At 34.3% G+C, this 18,659-nt stretch overlaps 2 protein-coding genes across 2 annotated transcripts; both read left to right on the top strand.

Annotated features, from left to right (window-relative positions):
- The first annotated feature begins 9,654 nt into the window (after window positions 1-9,654).
- Window positions 9,655-12,476, top strand: LOC120087963 (probable amidase At4g34880). The gene is made up of 5 exons (XM_039044985.1): window positions 9,655-10,246; window positions 10,527-10,738; window positions 10,827-11,066; window positions 11,695-11,890; window positions 11,986-12,476. The coding sequence occupies exons 1-5, from the start codon at window positions 9,710-9,712 to the stop codon at window positions 12,343-12,345; spliced, it is 1,545 nt and encodes a 514-aa protein (XP_038900913.1). The 5' UTR covers window positions 9,655-9,709; the 3' UTR covers window positions 12,346-12,476.
- Window positions 12,477-13,941: 1,465 nt separating this feature from the next.
- LOC120087961 (probable amidase At4g34880) lies at window positions 13,942-18,168 on the top strand. Its single transcript, XM_039044984.1, is given in 7 exon segments — window positions 13,942-14,298; window positions 14,301-14,609; window positions 14,612-14,652; window positions 14,971-15,182; window positions 15,271-15,510; window positions 15,602-15,797; window positions 15,888-18,168. Coding segments are annotated over 7 exon segments (1,557 nt in total). The 5' UTR covers window positions 13,942-14,099; the 3' UTR covers window positions 16,248-18,168.
- Window positions 18,169-18,659: the final 491 nt, after the last annotated feature.

The raw sequence follows: 18,659 nt of genomic DNA, 5'->3' as shown, positions 1-18,659 counted from the left end.
AGGCGGTCCTTTGATTTGTATGAGTGCGTGTGGCCAGGTCACCAATTCAAACCTACCATTTTGGGTATTCGTCTGATTTGGGAGCTAGGAACTCAGCTACATAATATGGAATTCACTCCTTCCCTGAGGCAGGGGTAAGTAGATAAATAACTTCCTTAAGGGCTGATTTCGGGGCTTGAAAAATGTGGCGCCACACACCTTCCCTTGGTCCGAGAGGTGTTCACACATAGTAGGACTGTATTGTTCATTAGAGAAATTAGTGGTACTTAAGGAGTGAGATGTAACTAAAGGGGCAAAAAGATAATTTGGCCCAGCTATACTTACGAGCATCTGTGAAGGGTCATCGTACTCATGATTGGTTATATTCGATGGACACAGAAATATATATGTGGTAAGAAGAGTTCAACTATTGTTCTTAGTGGAATATTGACAGTTAACGGATGGTGGATGTTGTGGCTAAAGAGTTTAGTCAGCTATTCACGTACCGTTGGAGCTTCGAGCCACAAGTCCATTAGGTCCCTTGGGTAGCTTGGATAAAGTCGAAAACCAGTATTTGGGTTAATTTGAAATGTTCAAATTGACAAGAGGAAGTTCGATTATATATGATATAATTAGACTGGTTTATATATGATATAATTAGCTAAATGTATGATATACATTATTTTGGAGGAAATTAGATATAAATATGATTTATATGAAGTACAGGAGAAAATACTATAGTAGATGTGTGATATCAAACTATAGGATATAAATATAATTGATTATATTTATTTATTAATTAATTGGTTAATTATAAGATAATTATGCCAAATTTCACGTTCGAGCGTGGGTTAGTGGGCAACGTCAGTTATGGTAACCGATGGGTTAAAGTGAAAAATGTTTTCATTTTTGAATCGTGCAATCGATAATCGATCAATCGCTCAAAAGATTTCATGAAGCGCGCGTTGGTGAAAGAAAACGATTGCTCGAGAGCCTAATCTCCATCTAAACGATCGTCCATCTCGCACTAAACGATTACACACTCTCGCTTACACGATCGGATAGCTTCTTTAAACGATCGTATAGTATTCTGATTTAGCTAAACAATCGTATAACTTTTTCTAAACGATTGTTCATCAAATCCTACACGATCGTGTAGCTCTTCCTATGTGATAAGCACTTCTGCTATGCGATAGCGTTTTTTTCTCTCCCACTTGTTTATCGCCTACACGATTCGTATTTTCTCCGTCCTCTACCAAATTCACCGAAGCCCACCCATTGGGTTTTCACTCCGAGAATACCTGGGGCTCATTAGTGGTGGTGTCGTCCCCATTGCAGTCGCGATCGCGTTGATCGTGTTGCTGCAGTCGACGTTTCTGTTGGGCATTGGTAGATCACTTGGAGGGTTTCCACTACATTGGAGTCCTATAGTTTGAAGATAGTCTTCAACTGGTATGGAACTCTTTCCCTTATGATTTTGTTGTTCATAGCATGCCGTTAATTAGAGTTTATTTGCATAACTGTATGTGTTGAATGTATAATGTTATATTTCAGTCATAGTGAGATCGGAGCGATCCAAACGTGCTCATGGAACTCTCGGTATGAGATCCTTTAACCTGTAAATCGAAGAAACAAGTGAAGAGGCTGAGTTGTAGATTCCAGACGTTCAACCTCTGTTCATATCATCGTTGAGCTTCATTAGCTAGACGATCGTTTAGCTTCATGCACTAGACGATGTGAAGAAAAGCTAAACGATCGTGTAGCTTCAGGCATTGATCATTGAAGTTTTGTGCGCTAGACGATCGTGTACCTGTAGGAGCTAAACGATGTGTTATTGCTATGCGATGGCACTACATGATCGTGTAGCTTCGCGTGGGAGCTAAACGATGCGTTGAAGAGCTATGCGATAGCACTAAACGATCATTTACCTTTGATCGGCAGCTAAGCGATGTGTTGAGATGCTATGCGATAGCACAACGCGATCGTTTACCTATGTGCGGAAGCTGAGCAATGCATCAAGAGCTATGCGATAGCACTACACGATCACTTACCTGTGTGCACGCGCTAAACGATCAAGATAGACGATGGTGCTAAGTGATCGTGTAGTAAATGTCTGGCGCTAGACGATGGAGTTGCATGATAGTGTTGGACATTAAGCGATCGTGTAGCATCCTCCGACATTAGACGATGTAGAAGGTAGACACTACACGATCGTGTTATTTGATCAGGCGCCATTCGTTGGTACTAAACGATCACAAAAACACTAAACGATCAGGCAAATGCATGACGATGGTCGTCAATGCTAAACGATCAGCCTTAGTGAGATTTTGAGCAAGAGCAAGAGTTGTCGGTTCGATCGGTTCTCTTAAGGTCTGGTCCAGTTCAGATGGTTCGGGTCCGATTCAAGCAGTCTGGAGTGGTTCGAGCGGTTTTGAAGCTGTGTTTGTAATAGTTAGGCTTTTTGCTTGTTTGTTTTTGCCAAAACTAAAATCATATCAGTCTGTGTTTAATTACTTATGCATTGGATGTATGTTATAATTAAAATCTTGTATGTGCATATAGTATGACATGTAGATTTAAAATCCCACCATAGGAAGCATGCTACATGCATTGAAAGTATGTTATAAGTTGTTATAATATATAGTATGCATGTTAGGGTTTCTTGTATTTAATATAATGGTTATATTAAATATTAAATGCCTTTATGTATGTTGTGGATGTTTAGCATGTTTAAAAGTTTTATAAGTTGCTATAAAATTGGGTTAGACATTTAAAATTTATAACAAAGAACAACTGCATGCTCACGTAGGTTAACCACTTGTTTTAATAGTTAAAATATGTCGTTAAACTTGTAAAACTAGGGTTACAAACTTAACTGGTATATAATCCTGTCGAAGACTAGGGGTATTTAAGTTGACGGTCTACAAAACACCTCCTAGGAATTATGACCGAATTATTGAGTATTGGTAACCGGTTTTATGAGTACACGTGAGCGATATGAGGTAATAAAACGATTTATCACCTAGACATCGTAGGTGTAAATCCATTTATAAGTGTTATACTTGGATAAACCACATAGACTTAGGATTTTATTTATTAGTTGAAAAAGAACCTAAGTATAAATTTACCCAAAAAATTAGAACACTTCAGTGATAGTCAATAACTTCTATATGATAAAGTTATTAGAAAACTTCGGTGGGAGATCAATAACATATACGATATGTTATTCTTAGCTCTTACGTCCCTAAGAGTTCACAGTCTAGATTTAAGCAGTACTTCGTGTCACCTTGGGAGTGACCTCCATACGAAAAGTATTTTTTAGCTTAAATCTAGATTTCAGTGAATAAGGGGAAGTTGTTCGAATAAAAATCAAGTGTACGATTTCAACTGCCACGTCTCCACATAGTTTACACCATGAGATTCATATGACGCTTCATGTCACCCTGGGAGTGACCTCCATATGGAAAGTGGATGTATGAGTCAATAAGGTAAATGGGGGAAGTAGTTCATAGTAAGTGGGTGAAGGAAATGTGTCAACATATCCTGCAGTCTCTTCCGTTAGTTTGGACCGTGAGATTCCTATGTTGCGCCTGCTGGTTAGCTTTAAGTGGCCCTTTGCTAGTCGTTTAACGACGACTATCCCCACGGAGGGTTGTAACATAGGATTCGGAACAACTTAAGCTCCAGAAATGGATAAGATATCTTAGATCCATTCCCAACCTTGACTCTCCACTATGGTAGCATAGTTGGGGCCGACTTCTGATGTCTAAAAATGAAGGTTACACTTACAGAATTATTAAGTGTTATTAATTTCTAACCAAAAGCCGTACCTAAATGATTATCGAAATATGAGTTATTCTGGGGATAGTATTTAGTTAAGAATGTCTTGATGTAGTATCGTTGCAAAAGAAGAATCTTGGGTACATTATTAAAATTGCTAAAACTTGATTGAATTTAAAAGAAATTCACTTATAGAATTTGTTTATAAATTTAAGAATGATGAGTTCAATAATACAATTGTTGGCATCGAATAAACTCATCAAGGATAATTACATGACTTGGAAATCAAATTTAAATACGATAGTTGTTATAGACGATTTGCGGTTCGTCTTAATAGAGGATTGTCTTCCCACTCCTAGCTCTAACACAAGCCGAACTGTTCAGGATGCATATGACAGATGGGTCAAGTCAAATGATAAAGCCCATGCTTATATCCTCGCCAACCTATCTGATGTCTTCGCGAAAAAAAAAATATAAGGATATGAGTACTGCCAAAGAGATTATGGAATCTCTGAGGGATGTTTGGACAACTGTCCTTCACCCTGAGACATGATGCCATCAAGTAGGTTTACAATAGCCGCATGAAAGAGGGGACCAATGTTCGTTAACATGTCCTAGACATGATGGTCCATTTTAATGTGGTAGAAGTAAACGGTACTGTCATGGACGAGAAAAGTCAAATTGGTTTTATTCTAGAATCTCTTCCGAAGAATTTTCTGCAATTATGTACAAATGCATTGATGAATAAAATTGAATACAACTTGACAATTCTACTGAATGAGCTACAGACTTACCAGACAATGTTGAGAACAAAAGGTTTGGAACCAGAAGTAAATGTTACTACTGCTTGATCTTACTACTTTTGTGATCTTGTAAAGAACAAATTGTATATATTTTTGTGGTAAATGAAATGTTCATTTTCAGAAAATTATGTTTATTCTATTTGATAGCAACTTCGGTTAAGAATCAAACTGTTAAAAGCCATTTGCAAATATTCATATATTTAAAATGGCTAGATCAAAGTACAGAGAGTTTAAAGATTTCTAGATCTAACTGTTAACAAGAGTTGTTAAGAAAGGTTAGACGCATCTTACTTAAATAGTTGAGAGTACCTGAATGTAGTGGGAGGAAAGTGTATTTCCTGGCCATTATTGAGAATAAGATGCATTCCCCATATAGTTTATTCAAAAGCCTATTGTATACTAACATGTTTACAATGATTCTCTCGGCTAAAGTGTTTGAGAATCACCTAGTAGGACTAGGAATACTAGATTAATAATCTAGGGCAAGTGGGAGAAATATTGGGTATGGGATACCGAATGGTAAAAGATGGGTATGGGATGCCCTAGTTTATTGTATTTCTCTATAAAACTCATAAACTCAGTCTTATATATTGGATATATAAGTTACCACTGGAGTTTTAGTCCAAGTGAAAGTTTGTTGGGTTTTATGTCCTAAAACTCGTGGTATGTAAACAATGGAACTTATTCTAAAAATTCAATAAGATGTTATTGAATAGATGTTTTACTTGATAGAAATCCAATAAACCTGAAAGTCCCTTGATTATTGGATGAGTACTTGAACTTTATGTGGAAACATAAAGGTGGACCAAGCTCGAGTAAATAGCTATGGTATATGAATAAGGTTGGGTACCTTATTCTGGTAACACTATTGGATGTGGCTTACTCTGTAGTCGTTACAAAGAGTTGTGAGGTGCTACAAATGAAGTGATCCTAATTCATTCATGTTGAGACATAAGGAGTAGGGGTGTCCTTGTACAAAAGGGTTTGTACAAGAACGGACCACAAAATTAGTCATTCTTATTTTATAACGCTATTTACTATTTAAGACTGACTATTTCAAAGCGATGACCTAGGTAACTTGACCTTAATCCTGAGCTAACTAAGAACTCCTGTTTATTTAGAATTATCCTTAGATTTGTATAGGTGAGGGTTGGCTCAACAATGCCGGCTCAATAACCTCCCATTTCAGGGGTAAGACTGGATAGATAGTTGGGGACATAGGGTGCAAGACGAAATTCACTCCTACCCGCTTTTAGGGATAGTAGAAAGGTTGTTCCCTTAAGTGCTGACTCCAGGTCTTGAATAAGAGGCCCGCAAAACAATTGTTCATTAAGGGATCAGTTGGGGCTTAAGGAACAAGAGGTAATTTTGGGAGTAAAACAGAGATTCGACCCAACCATTATTATGAACAACCTGTGAAGGGTTGACTAACTAATCATGGTTATATCGGGTGGAAATAATATATCTACAGTGAGGGGAGTTCAACTATGGGTTTTAGTTTTGATCTCGTAGGGGTAAGTATTTTAACCCCAAGTCCTAAAATATTAATATACTAATTTAGTATAAAAATAAAACCTTCGAAAAATTCAACCCCTATGAGTAAAATAACCATAAAAAAACTCCCAAATAAACTCACAAGTACAGATGCTCCTTTGTAGTCAACTTATGTACTCCAATCCTAGACAGAGTTTTCTTAGACAAAGATCTACTTTAGTTATTTTATCAAATAATATTAACAAAAAAAAAAAAAAAAAACCATGAAAAATCCTAAGTAAGCTCTCAGAGATGGGTGTTCCCATATGGTTATCTTAAATACCCCAATCCTAGACAGGGGGTTACATAGGTAAATCTTTATCTTGAGTTTCATGCCTAAGATTAAACATAAAACAACAAAGTGACATACCTGCTTGTTGGGCACTGAGAATCATATTTTTTTTAATGATATGTGGCAGCTTGAAGGGAGTCGCTTTATTATGTATAAAATATTTAGAAATAAATTTGCCCATCATATTTCCAAGTGAGCTTTTAGTCAACGTATCTTTGACATTTCTTTGTCGGGCATGTTCCGACTTGTAAAGAGATGGCTCTTTGGAACTCTTCGAATATTTAAAGAATCTAGATGATCTTCTTTAGTCCCTTTATTTTTACTCATTCACACTTCTTGTTCACACTCCCATTTGGAAGCTTTTGATGCATGAGCAATTTCTCAATAAAGATGTTGTTCATCAACGTGAGCATCTATCAATTACATATGTACATCATCTTCCGAGTCTGATACTAAATCAGAGTTTGATCAATGAAATTTTCCATATAGTTCTTCGTGTATATTTTCAATTATCTCATTCTTTTTAGCCTTGACCTTATCTTTGCTTTCAAAGCTTAACAACTTTTGTGTCTTAATTTCTAGTGAAACATTAGAACATTTCTTTATATTTTTTATTGGAGTTATATCTAGCAAGATACTTAGATCTTGTAATTCCTCAACTTTTATTCATCTGACTACAATGTTTGCACACTGTGCCATTTTTATTCCCTGGAATCTCAATGCAGTAGGCTCATGCACTATCGGCTCCTCCTATAGAATCTTGAACTTGAACCTCACCTTCCACATGTTAGATTCTAAACCTATATAAATTACAAATTATAAAATTAAATTTGAGCATAACATATTTGAACTACAAGATTCATTATAGATATACAAAAATCATAATGTTAAACACATAACATAATATAAATAAAAAAATACATAACATAAAATGAATAAAAAAAAATACAATATTAAACATAACGTAATATGTATACAAAAGTCATAGTACATAACATACCATAATATGAATAGAAAGTCATACCATTAAATATAGCATAATATAGATACATACAAAAGACATACTCCTAAACTTATATAAAATAACATAATAAGAATACAAAAAATTGTAACATTAAACTTAAACATTATGTAATAAAGATAATGAAATCCAAAGATTAAACTTATATAACATAACATAAGTACATAACATAATAAAAATACAAAACTCATACATAACATAATAAGAATACAAATCTCATATCATTAAAAAAGTTAAATATAAGAGAGATAACATAACATAATGACAAAGAAAATGCAAAAATAAAAACTCTACAAATAGAGAGAGTTTGAATAAAAATAAGAGGAAAATTAGAGATCTTGAGATTTGAGAGTGGTGGGGAAGAAGTTATATGGTGAAGTTATTTATAAGGAAAAATTATGGATTTTTATTTTATTTTATTTTTAAATATTTTTTTTCTTAGAAATGAAAATTTTGGATGATAAAAGAAGCAAAACTCGCATCAATTCAATTTTGAGGTGAAATGATATGAAAATTAAATGAAAAATTTGGAATGAGGTTAAAAATAAAAAGATGTTTGATTTTCAAATATTTTTTCTTGAAATTTAGAATTTACGATTGTAAAATAAGCAAAAGTCACATCTATTCAATTTTGAGGTAAAATGGTATGAAAATTCAATGAAAAAATTTGAATGATGTTAAAAAAAAATTATGTTTTTTTTCAAAATATTTTTTCTTGAAAATGAAATTTTGGATTGTAAAAGGAGCAAAATTCACATCAATTCAATTTTGAGATGAAATGGTATGAAAATTCAATGGAAAAAACATGAATGAGTTTAATAATAAATATATGCTATATTTTCAAATATTATTTTTCTTGAAAATTTTGGATGGTAAAAGAAGCAAAACTCATATCAATTCAATTTTGAGATGAAATGATGTAAAAATTTAATGAAAAAAGTTTGAACAGTGTTAAAAATAAATATATGCTTTTTTTCAAAATATTTTTCTTGAAAATAAAAATTTTGGATAGTAAAAGAAGCAAAACTTATATCAATTCTATTTTAAGATGAAATGATGTGAAAACTCACTAAAAAAAATTTGAATGAGGTTAAAAATAAATATGTGTTTTAATTTCAATTTTTTTCTTGGAAATGAAAATTTTGAATTGTTTAGAAGTAAAACTCTTATGAATTCAATTTTGAGTTGAAATGATGTGAAATTTTAATGGAGAAAGTTTGAATGAGATTAAAAATAAACATATATTTTTTTTCAAGTTCTTTTTCTTGAAAATGAAAATTTTAGATAGTAAACAATGCAAAACTCCATCAATTCAGTTTTGAGGTGAATGTGAAAATTTAATGGAAAATAGTTTGAAATTGAATGAGATAAAAAAAAAAATTAATATATGCTTCTTTTGTAATTTTTTTTCAAATTCAATTTCTTTGAAAATGAAAGATTTGGATCCAAAATTGAGAAATTTCGAAAATTAAAAAAGGTTGTTGGAAAAGTTTGATATTGGAAAAAGGGGGAGAAAAACATATAAGAATATTAAAACAACGTGACAGCCACATATCTAGAAAAACTTGGAGAAATATCAACGATATATTGGTGGAATATCCATGATTTCATTGAACTGCAAACAACATTTTCGTTAAACGATATTTCGACTATATGGATGATATATCATAGATATTGATGATATATCATGATTTTTAGGGGAAAAAATATTGTACCTCCTATGTCTCCATTGGATATGTGATTTCATGAGTATATCAACGATATTATCGACTAGATGTCCGATTTTTTAATCCTTGCTTGAGACAAAGAATGAATTCTTGCCACAGATTCGAACACTTCACAAGATAGAATGATACTTAAATGTTTTTAGCATGCAACTCAACACATGAATTGCAAAATTCAAGAAGTTTGCCCGACTAATCTTGAAAGAAGCAAGCCAAAATTTAATTCATTATCAAACTAATCAAAATAACCTAAAGGTAAGGTTTTAATTGCCTTCCACTAAAAACCCTAATGCCACATCATAGTTCATAATAAAATGAAAAAAAAAATACCCCTATTTAATATGTCATAAAAAATAAAATTGGGAAAAAAAACTAAAATCACATTAAAATTATTAAATAAAACATAATAATCATAATTTGATGCCTCGTACTTATCACCATAGGGACAAAAAGATATTTCCACTAAGGAGTGGGCCATAAAAATGTCAAATTATATATATATATATAGCTAAAATGACCACTCCCCTCGTTAACTGAAAAAGGAAAAGGAAGGAACTGGTTAATGAGCTGAGCTGCCATGGCTGCCCAAAGCTTTTGGCTTTACATATCCATGGTTCTAAGTTTGGTGGCGATTTTATCATCATATGGGAATTGCAGCTTTGGAACTCACTTCCCCATTGAAGAAGCAACGGTGAAAGATCTCCAACTTGCTTTCTACCAAAACAAACTCACCTCCAGGCAACTTGTCAAGTTTTACCTCAAACAAGTGCGTAGATTTAACCCCATTTTGAAAGGGATCATAGAAGTGAATCCAGATGCTTTAGACCAAGCCACTAGAGCCGATCATGAGCGAAAGAGAAGCTCGCTGAGCTCTTTGTCACCATTGCATGGCATTCCTGTACTTCTAAAAGATAACATTGCAACCAAGGATAAGCTCAACACAACGGCTGGCTCCTTCGCTCTGCTTGGCTCTATTGTTCCTCGTGATGCAGGGGTTGTGACCAAGTTGAGAAAGGCAGGTGCAATCATCTTTGGAAAAGCGAGCCTGAGCGAGTGGTCTCAATTCAGGTCCAATCTCCCCAATGGTTGGTGCGCAAGGGGTGGCCAAGGCAAGGTGCGTAACTTTTTAAACATTACGAGATTCCTTGATTTTTCTATTGTTTGCCTCTCCAAAATAGTGTATTTTTTAGTTCACCGTTTTTAGACAGGATCCCAATTTTTACTCTTGGACGCAATGCCTGTTTGGTTCATGGACTCTATACCATGTTAATTGACCCATTGACCAAAAAATATATATATACCTCTAGCAATTGAATTAAAGAAGATTTTGAACATTTGACATACTCAGATTCAGCCCAAATATCTACTTAACATCAGCCTTTAAGTATTTGCAGAATCCTTACACAATGGGAGAACCTTGTGGCTCGAGTAGCGGCTCTGCCATATCCGTTGCAGCAAATATGGTTGCAGTTTCACTAGGAACTGACACTGATGGATCAATATTATGCCCTTCTACTTACAACTCAGTAGTTGGCATCAGACCAACAGTAGGTCTCACCAGTCGAGCTGGGGTTGTTCCGATCTCTTCGAGACAGGATGCTGTTGGGTAATCAATTTATTTGCTATTCATATGTTTCCATTTCTATTGATATCCAAAGGAAGTACTTTCTGCTGAATGAGTGATGATGGAACAGGCCTATTTGTAGAACAGTATCAGATGCTGCTTATGTTCTAGATGCCATTGTAGGAGCAGACAAATATGATAATTCAACAATTGAAGCATCAAAATACATTCCAAAAGGTGGGTATGGCCAATTTCTGAGGCCTGATGGGCTGAAAGGAACGAGAATAGGAATCGTGAGGAAATTCTTTGATTTTGGCGACGATGGTGTCTTCTACTCTGAAGCTTATGAGAAAGTTTTCAAATCCTTGAAGTAAGAAAGCAAACTCACTTTTCATAAACCATTTTGTTTTTTGTTTTTCATTTTTTAAAATTAAGCATATTTCTTTCACACTTCTTACAATGATTGACATCTTTATCAAGTATGATTTGAAATCTTAGTCAAATTCCAAAAACAAAATCAAGTTTTTAATAATTATGGCCCCATTTGGTAACCATTTCATTTTTTGTTTTTGGTTTTTAAAAATTAAACCTATTTCCTTCTTATTCCTTTCAATGTTTTGCATCTTTTTAAGTACAATAGTTGAATTTTTAACCAAATTCCAAAAACAAAAACAAAATTTTAAAAGTTACTATTTTTTGTTTTCAAATTTTGCCTTAGTTTTTTAAATCATTAATAAAAAGTATATAACAAATAAATAAATTTAGAGGTGGAAGTAATATCTATAGACTTAATTTTCAAAAACAAAATGATTACCAAATCGGAGTCATACATTTTTTTAGTTTTAAAATTTTTGTTTGGTTTTTTAAATCATTAACTAAGAAAGAAATCTTGAGGTAGAAGGAATGTCTATAGACTTAATTTTCAAAAACAAAAACAAAAAAACTAGATGGTTGGTTGGAACTTTTTGTCTGACCCTTTGTCTTCAATAACATGGAAGGCAAGGAGGAGCAATATTGGTGGACAATCTGACGATAGACAGCCTAGACATAATCATTGGTGGTTTAAGTGGAGAGTGGACTGCATTGCCAGCCGAATTCAAAATATCCATAAATGCATACCTCAAAGAGCTAGTTGCTTCTCCAATTCGATCCTTATCAGATGCAATAGAATTCAACAAAAAGAACTCAAAACTTGTGAGGAATTATCATTTATTATGTTATAATTTTACAATCCAGCACAGCAAAAAGCAGACTAATTAACACAACAATGAAATCTTATCACTATGTAGGAGAAGCTAAAGGAGTATGGTCAGGTGTTGTTTCTAGAAGCAGAAGCCACAAATGGAATTGGAGATGTAGAAAAAGCAGCATTAGCCAGCGTAGCATCACTGTCAAAAAATGGATTTGAGAGAGTAATGATTAAGAATAAACTTGATGCAATAGCAGCACCTGGTGGGTTAATCTCTCCTGTTCTTGCAATTGGAGGCTTTCCTGGAATTAGTGTACCAGCTGGATATAGCCCTGATGGGGTACCTTATGGCATTGGCTTTGGAGGATTAAAAGGGTTTGAACCAAGGCTGATAGAGATCGCATATGGATTTGAGCAATTGACTAAGAGTAGAAAGCCCCCTTTAATTAAGAGACATTAAATTATTCATCTATGGATGAAATCTTAAGACAGACTTTAGTAAGTTTGCCACAACCAAGTGGACTTATAATGTTTAATCCTTGTGATGAAACTACATGCTTCAATAAGTAATAAAATGTTTCCATTAACTTATATGCAAAACTTCTAAGGTATTAGGTGAAGAAAATAGCCCTGCTGCTAAACTTCTTCTGTGTAATTCTTATGCATCTTTTATGATTATGAGAAATCAGCATCATTAATCGGAAAAATTATACAAAACAACAAAAATTTAATCTTCTTTAATAGAGGTTGATAGAAATCTATCAATATCTAACAGCAATAGAATTTGATAGAAGTCTATCACTAATTGATGTTAATAGAAATTTATTAGTATCTGTCGATGATAGAAAATTATAGAAATCTCTCACTCATTGACGCTAATAAAAGTCTATCAATGTTTATTAATCTTTTTTTTTCTTTTTAATTCTATGAATAGTCTTCTGTTAACTTTAAATGTATAAAAAATGGCCAAATTCAAAGCTAAAACACGTGGATGTGGAAATGGTTAAAAACACATGGATATTATTTTGAAATGATTGTTGTAGAATGCTTAAAATTTTCAGTACACTCAATCGACTTCCGACTGTCAATTTAGTTTTACAATTTTCATTTTAAAATGATGAATAGCTTCGTGTCATGATGACGGGCCGACACGTCATAATGTTATTTGACTTAATGAGTTGCTTTACTAAGAAGAAAAGTTCGTAATTAGTTCTTTTGAGATCATGTTTAGTGGCCTCTTTCGAAATACCTTCTATTTTATCTACTTTTTATATTTATATATATATATATATATATATATGTATGTATGTATGTATATATGTATGTATGTATGTATATATATATTCAATAAAATTGTATTTAATAATCTTACATTGTTTTAAAAAATGTTGTGGAACGAATTATTTTGGTTGTCTTTATAAGTTAAAAGTAATTAATTACAAATATCGTTTTCCTTACTACAGATTATATATTTTTTTAGTTTATTAGTTAAAAGTAATTTTTGGATGATGAATCACTCAAAAGATATTTTGAAAATGGTTTTTAAAAGTCGTGCAAAGGTTTGGGTCATTTTAATATATCATCAAAAGTTAGAAAGAAATTTCCTATTACTTTATTCTAGAATTTGAATTCAAACGTTTTTCCGTAAAACTAACTTATTTCTCAAACTCATTTTTAAAAGTCTAAGTTTTATGAAAATGATTTTAATCCAAACTACAATTACATATTTATCATGATTCAACTGATAAAGACATAAATCTTCAACTAAGTTCTTAAAAAAAAAAGGAAAAAAAACTAAACATTAAAATAGGGTTAAATTACAAATTTGAGAGAGTTATAATTTGTCTCCATGCTGAAACCTCATAAGTAGTATCTATGGACTATTCAAGAGAATTCTATCAAACTATCATAAATAATTTTAATTATAAACCATATAAACTAAATTCTAACTTTCTTCAAACCAGAAAATGATCATTCCCCTTCAACGTCTACTTCATTCTAAAAAAAAAAAAAAATATTTCCACTAAGGAGTGGGGCATACAAAAAATTTAAAATTATATATATATATGTAAAAGAACCACCATTCAACATATTCTTCATTCTCAAAAAAGTATTTCCAATAAGGAGTGGTGCATACAGAAAATTTAAAATTATATATATAATTAAAAGGACCACTCTCCTCGTTAACTGATTAAAAAAAAAAAAAAGTGGTTAATGTGCCGAGCTGCCATGGCTGCCCAAAGCTTCTGGCTTTACATATCCATGCTTCTGAGTTTGCTGGCGATTTTATCATCATATGGGAGTTGCAGCTTTGACACTCACCTCTCCATTGAAGAAGCAACTGTGAAAGATCTCCAACTTGCTTTCTACCAAAACAAACTCATCTCCAGGCAACTTGTCAAGTTTTACCTAAACAAGTGCGTAGATTTAACCCCATTCTGAAAGGGATCATAGAAGTGAATCCAGATGCTTTAGACCAAGCCTCTCAAGCCGATCTTGAGCGCAAGAGAAACTCACCAAGCTCTTTGTCTCCACTGCACGGCATTCCTGTACTTGTAAAAGATAACATTGCAACCAGGGATAAGCTCAACACAACGGCTGGCTCTTTTGCTCTGCTTGGCTCTATTGTTCCTCGTGATGCAGGGGTGGTGACCAAATTGAGGAAGGCAGGTGCAATTATCTTTGGGAAAGCGAGCCTGAGCAAGTGGTCCTATTTCAGGTCCTATGAATCCCCAGTGGTTGGAGCGCTAGGGGTGGCCAAGGGAAGGTGTGCAACTTTTCAGTCTTCTTCAGTAAATGTTTGCTTCTAAGAGAAATCACACACGAAATCATCTGTACTACAGACTAGGATTGTCAATTGTCAGAATATATCTCTAAAAATAGGATCAAAGACGATTTTGAAGCTGTTGACATACTCAGATTCAGCCAATAAACAATCCTTTTAACTCAAAATATGTAGTTAACATCAGCCTCTAAGCTAACTTTTAAAACAAAACCAGTCAGAAAGTCCAATTAAAAGACAGCAAAAAAATTAGTTTAAAATCAACATCAAACTAATAGCACCAAGTATGCACCCTGTTTGCAGAATCCTTACACAATGGGAGAACCGTGTGGCTCGAGTGGCGGCTCTGCCATATCCATTGCAGCAAATATGGTTGCAGTTTCACTGGGAACTGAAACAGATGGATCAATATTATGCCCTTCTATTCTCAACTCAGTAGTTGGCATCAAACCCACAGTAGGTCTCACCAGTCGAGCAGGGGTCATTCCAATCTCTTTAAGGCAGGACACTGTCGGGTAATCAATTTGTCTCTATTGAAATTGTCGCCATTTATATTAGTATCCAAAGGAAGTACTTTCTGCTCAATGCGTAATGATGGAACAGGCCTATTTGTAGAACAGTATCAGATGATGCTTATGTTCTAGGTGCCATTGTAGGAGCGGACAAAAATGATAACTCAACAATTGAAGCATCAAAATACATTCCAAGAGGGGGATATGCCCAATTTCTAAGGGCTGATGGGCTGAAAGGAAAGAGAATAGGAATCGTGAGGAAATTCTTTGATTTTGGCCATGATGATGCTTTCTACCCTCGAGCTTATGAGAAAGTTTTCAAAACCCTGAGGTAAGAAAGCAATCTCACTTTTCGTAAACCATTTCTTGACAATTCATGTTAGAGGTTTTTATCTGATCCTTTGTCTTCAATAACATGAAAGGCAAGGAGGAGCAGTCTTTGTAGACAATTTGACGATAGACAGCCTACAGGTAATCATGGGCAGTTCAAGTGGAGAGGAAACTGCATTGCTTGCCGAGTTCAAAATATCCCTAAATGCATACCTCAAACAGCTAGTTGCCTCTCCAATTCGATCCTTGTCTGATGCAATAGAATTCAACGAAAAGAACTCAAAACTTGTGAGCAATTATCATCTATGCTGTTCTAATTTTACAATTAGCATAGCAAAAAGCAGACTATCATAACAATGAAATCTTATCACTATCTAGGAAAAGCTAAGGGAGTATGGTCAGAACTTATTTATAGAAGCAGAAGCCACAAAAGGAATCGGAGATGCAGAAAAGGCAGCATTAGCCAGATTAGCAAAACTGTCAAAGGACGGATTTGAGAGAGTAATGCTTAAGAATAAGCTTGATGCAATAGCAGCTCCTGGTTGGGAAATCTCTTCTGTTCTTGCAATTGGAGGTTTTCCTGGAATTAGTGTACCAGCTGGATATAACTCTCAAGGGGTTCCCTTTGGCATCAGCTTTGGAGGATTAAAAGGGTTCGAGCCAAGGCTGATAGAGATTGCATATGGATTTGAGCATTTGACTAAGAGTAGAAAGTCCCCTTCAATTAAAAGACGTTAAATTAACCATCTATGAATGAAATTTTAAGACAGACTTCAGAAAGTTTGCCATAAGCAATTAGACTTATAACGTTTAAACCTTGTGATGAAACTACATGCTTCAATAAGTAATAAAATGTTTTCATTAACTTATAGACAAAACTTCTAAGATATTGACTGATAATATTTGACATAGGTGCAGAAAGAAAGCCCTGTTGACCTGTTTTGCATAATTCTTAAGCATCTTTAATGATTAAAAGAAATGAGCATCATTTATCTCCATTTCATTTCTAATGAATCTAGGTTTGTATAATGAGTCTGTTTCTAGATCCACAGGTTTTGTCACTATTTCAGCTTCCAACAAAGTGTTGTTCCATATTGAATGAGCCTTCCGCTAAATCAATATCTCATGCCCTCCCAACTCCATGTACTACTAAAATTTTAAGACCTTTGGTGTTTTTTTATTTTATTTTATTTTTTTTCGGGGGGGGGGTTCAACCATTGCATGTGAAAATTGAACTATTGATTTTTGAGATAATAATTATTGTTTATCCACTAAGTTATGACCTGATTGAATGGCCTTTTTTCTTAATAAGTTCCACACCAATCTTGCAAACTGACAACTCCAAAGAAGGTGATCCAAGTCTTCTGACAAAGAATATTACAAAAAGGCCCCATAAGAAAGCCTACTTCCTCAAAAACCTATCTATAGAGTTTAACTTGTCAGGTTAAAAACTTAACTTTCTTAGAGATCTTAATCCTCCAAAACACATCAAAGATCGACTTGCTAATGGGAGAGAGATCCAAAAACAACCGAAAAAAGGATATACAAGGAAAACTCTCAAGAGGATATTAGGCCTCCGATTGTACTGCAGTATCAAAGAAGGAAGAATAAGGGTAATATGGGAAAAGTAGAAGTTACGACGGTTAGAGAGGTTGGGGACCACAGTTAAGTGGCTTTAAATTCGGTTGGGAGAAGTTCTCATTTAAAAGAAGAGGGAAGCGGGACAGGGGAAGACATTGAAGAACTGAACATCTTGGGTGAGGAAAGTGAGCTCTCACGTGTGTGGGGAGTTCAGGCTAGATTGATCGTGTAAAGGCGGCAAAAGAGTCTCAGTGATCGTGTAATCGCTCATCGCCTACTTCATCTACTAGGCAATCGTGTAGAAGAGTCTCAGCGATCGTGTAGTAAGAGTAAACGATCGTGTAGAAGATAGTGTGATCGTGTAGTTATTGTTTGTCTGTTATCGTTTAGCAAAGTATATGTAAATCGTTTAGCGGAATTGATATACGATCGTGTAATCGCACTTTACCAATAAATAAATTCTAAACGATCAGTTTCCTATCAGAGGATTGGGACTCCAAATGTGAACATCCTCTCCCCCTAGCCTAAAATTAAACTAATCAAGTATGGACAACAAAGAAGCCACCTCCATCGTTTCATTATTGGACAAAGAACAATGGAAACCAAAGGAAAAGGACACCATGCTCCCTGACCAAACCAAGAAATCAGAAACAAGATGATTTTATAAGAAGAAAGATGATATAAATGAGGAAACGCAAAGCAGGGGTCTAGCCTCTATATAAATGCATTGACTCCACTATGCATTTCAATTCTATTAAAATGAATTCACTTTTAACGCTTGCATCGATAAAATGGATTGAAACACTGGGTTGGATTTGACTTCAATGGTATATTGATATAAAAATCTCCAAGAAATGAAGGCCAGAGGTGAATCCAAGCTGTCATTTACTTTCCAGTTCAATATAAACTGTAGTGAAACCTAACCCAGATAACAAATCTCATAATTAGCAGATACAATCAAATTGCAATAACCATTGGTTTCAATCACGCAATATAAGAATCAAGAACCAACTCTACAATAGCCAATATCAGGGCATAGATAATAGTACTCTTGCAGAGAAACGAAGAACAACATGAAAATTACCAGGCTACCAATCAGGATCCTTGTCCTCTTCCTCACCGCCATAGCTGCGCGTTCCGAGTACTACTCCAAAACTGCTCCGAGGGTTCAGTTGAAGGAGAAAGTAACCAATCTCCATTTCTTCCTATTCAACATCCTGAGCGGCAAAAAACCCAGCGCCGTGAAGCACTCAATCGACGACTCCATCCGGCAGGTTCTTTGCCATCGACAACCCCCTCCGGGAAGGACCCGACCCGACCCAACTTGAAATTCAGTTCAAAATCACTTGTAAAATTTTGAGAAAATGGTAAAAAGTATGTAAAGTATGGTAATAGTTGTAATTTTATCACTCAAATTTCATTTTTGTTCAAAAAGATCAAATTTAAAAAAAGAAAAAAAGAAAAAAAAAAAAAGAAGTTTAGTAGTATACCCCCATTAATCAATTGACATTATTTTTAACCAAAAAAAAAAACATATATTATATAGGAAAATTGTATTGGATACCAAAT

This window comes from Benincasa hispida, chromosome 10 (genome assembly GCF_009727055.1).
Source record: "Benincasa hispida cultivar B227 chromosome 10, ASM972705v1, whole genome shotgun sequence".
NCBI lineage: Eukaryota > Viridiplantae > Streptophyta > Magnoliopsida > Cucurbitales > Cucurbitaceae > Benincasa > Benincasa hispida.
This window is presented reverse-complemented; position numbering and strand designations above follow the sequence as displayed.

Excerpts from the sequence above, each read along its gene's own strand:
- LOC120087963 (XM_039044985.1), top strand. The coding sequence starts at position 9,710 with ATGGCTGCCCAAAGCTTTTGGCTTTACATATCCATGGTTCTAAGTTTG. Across the intron at positions 10,739-10,826 it reads TCGAGACAGGATGCTGTTGG|GCCTATTTGTAGAACAGTAT; the intron begins GTAATCAATTTA and ends ATGATGGAACAG. Across the intron at positions 11,891-11,985 it reads ACAAAAAGAACTCAAAACTT|GAGAAGCTAAAGGAGTATGG; the intron begins GTGAGGAATTAT and ends ATCACTATGTAG.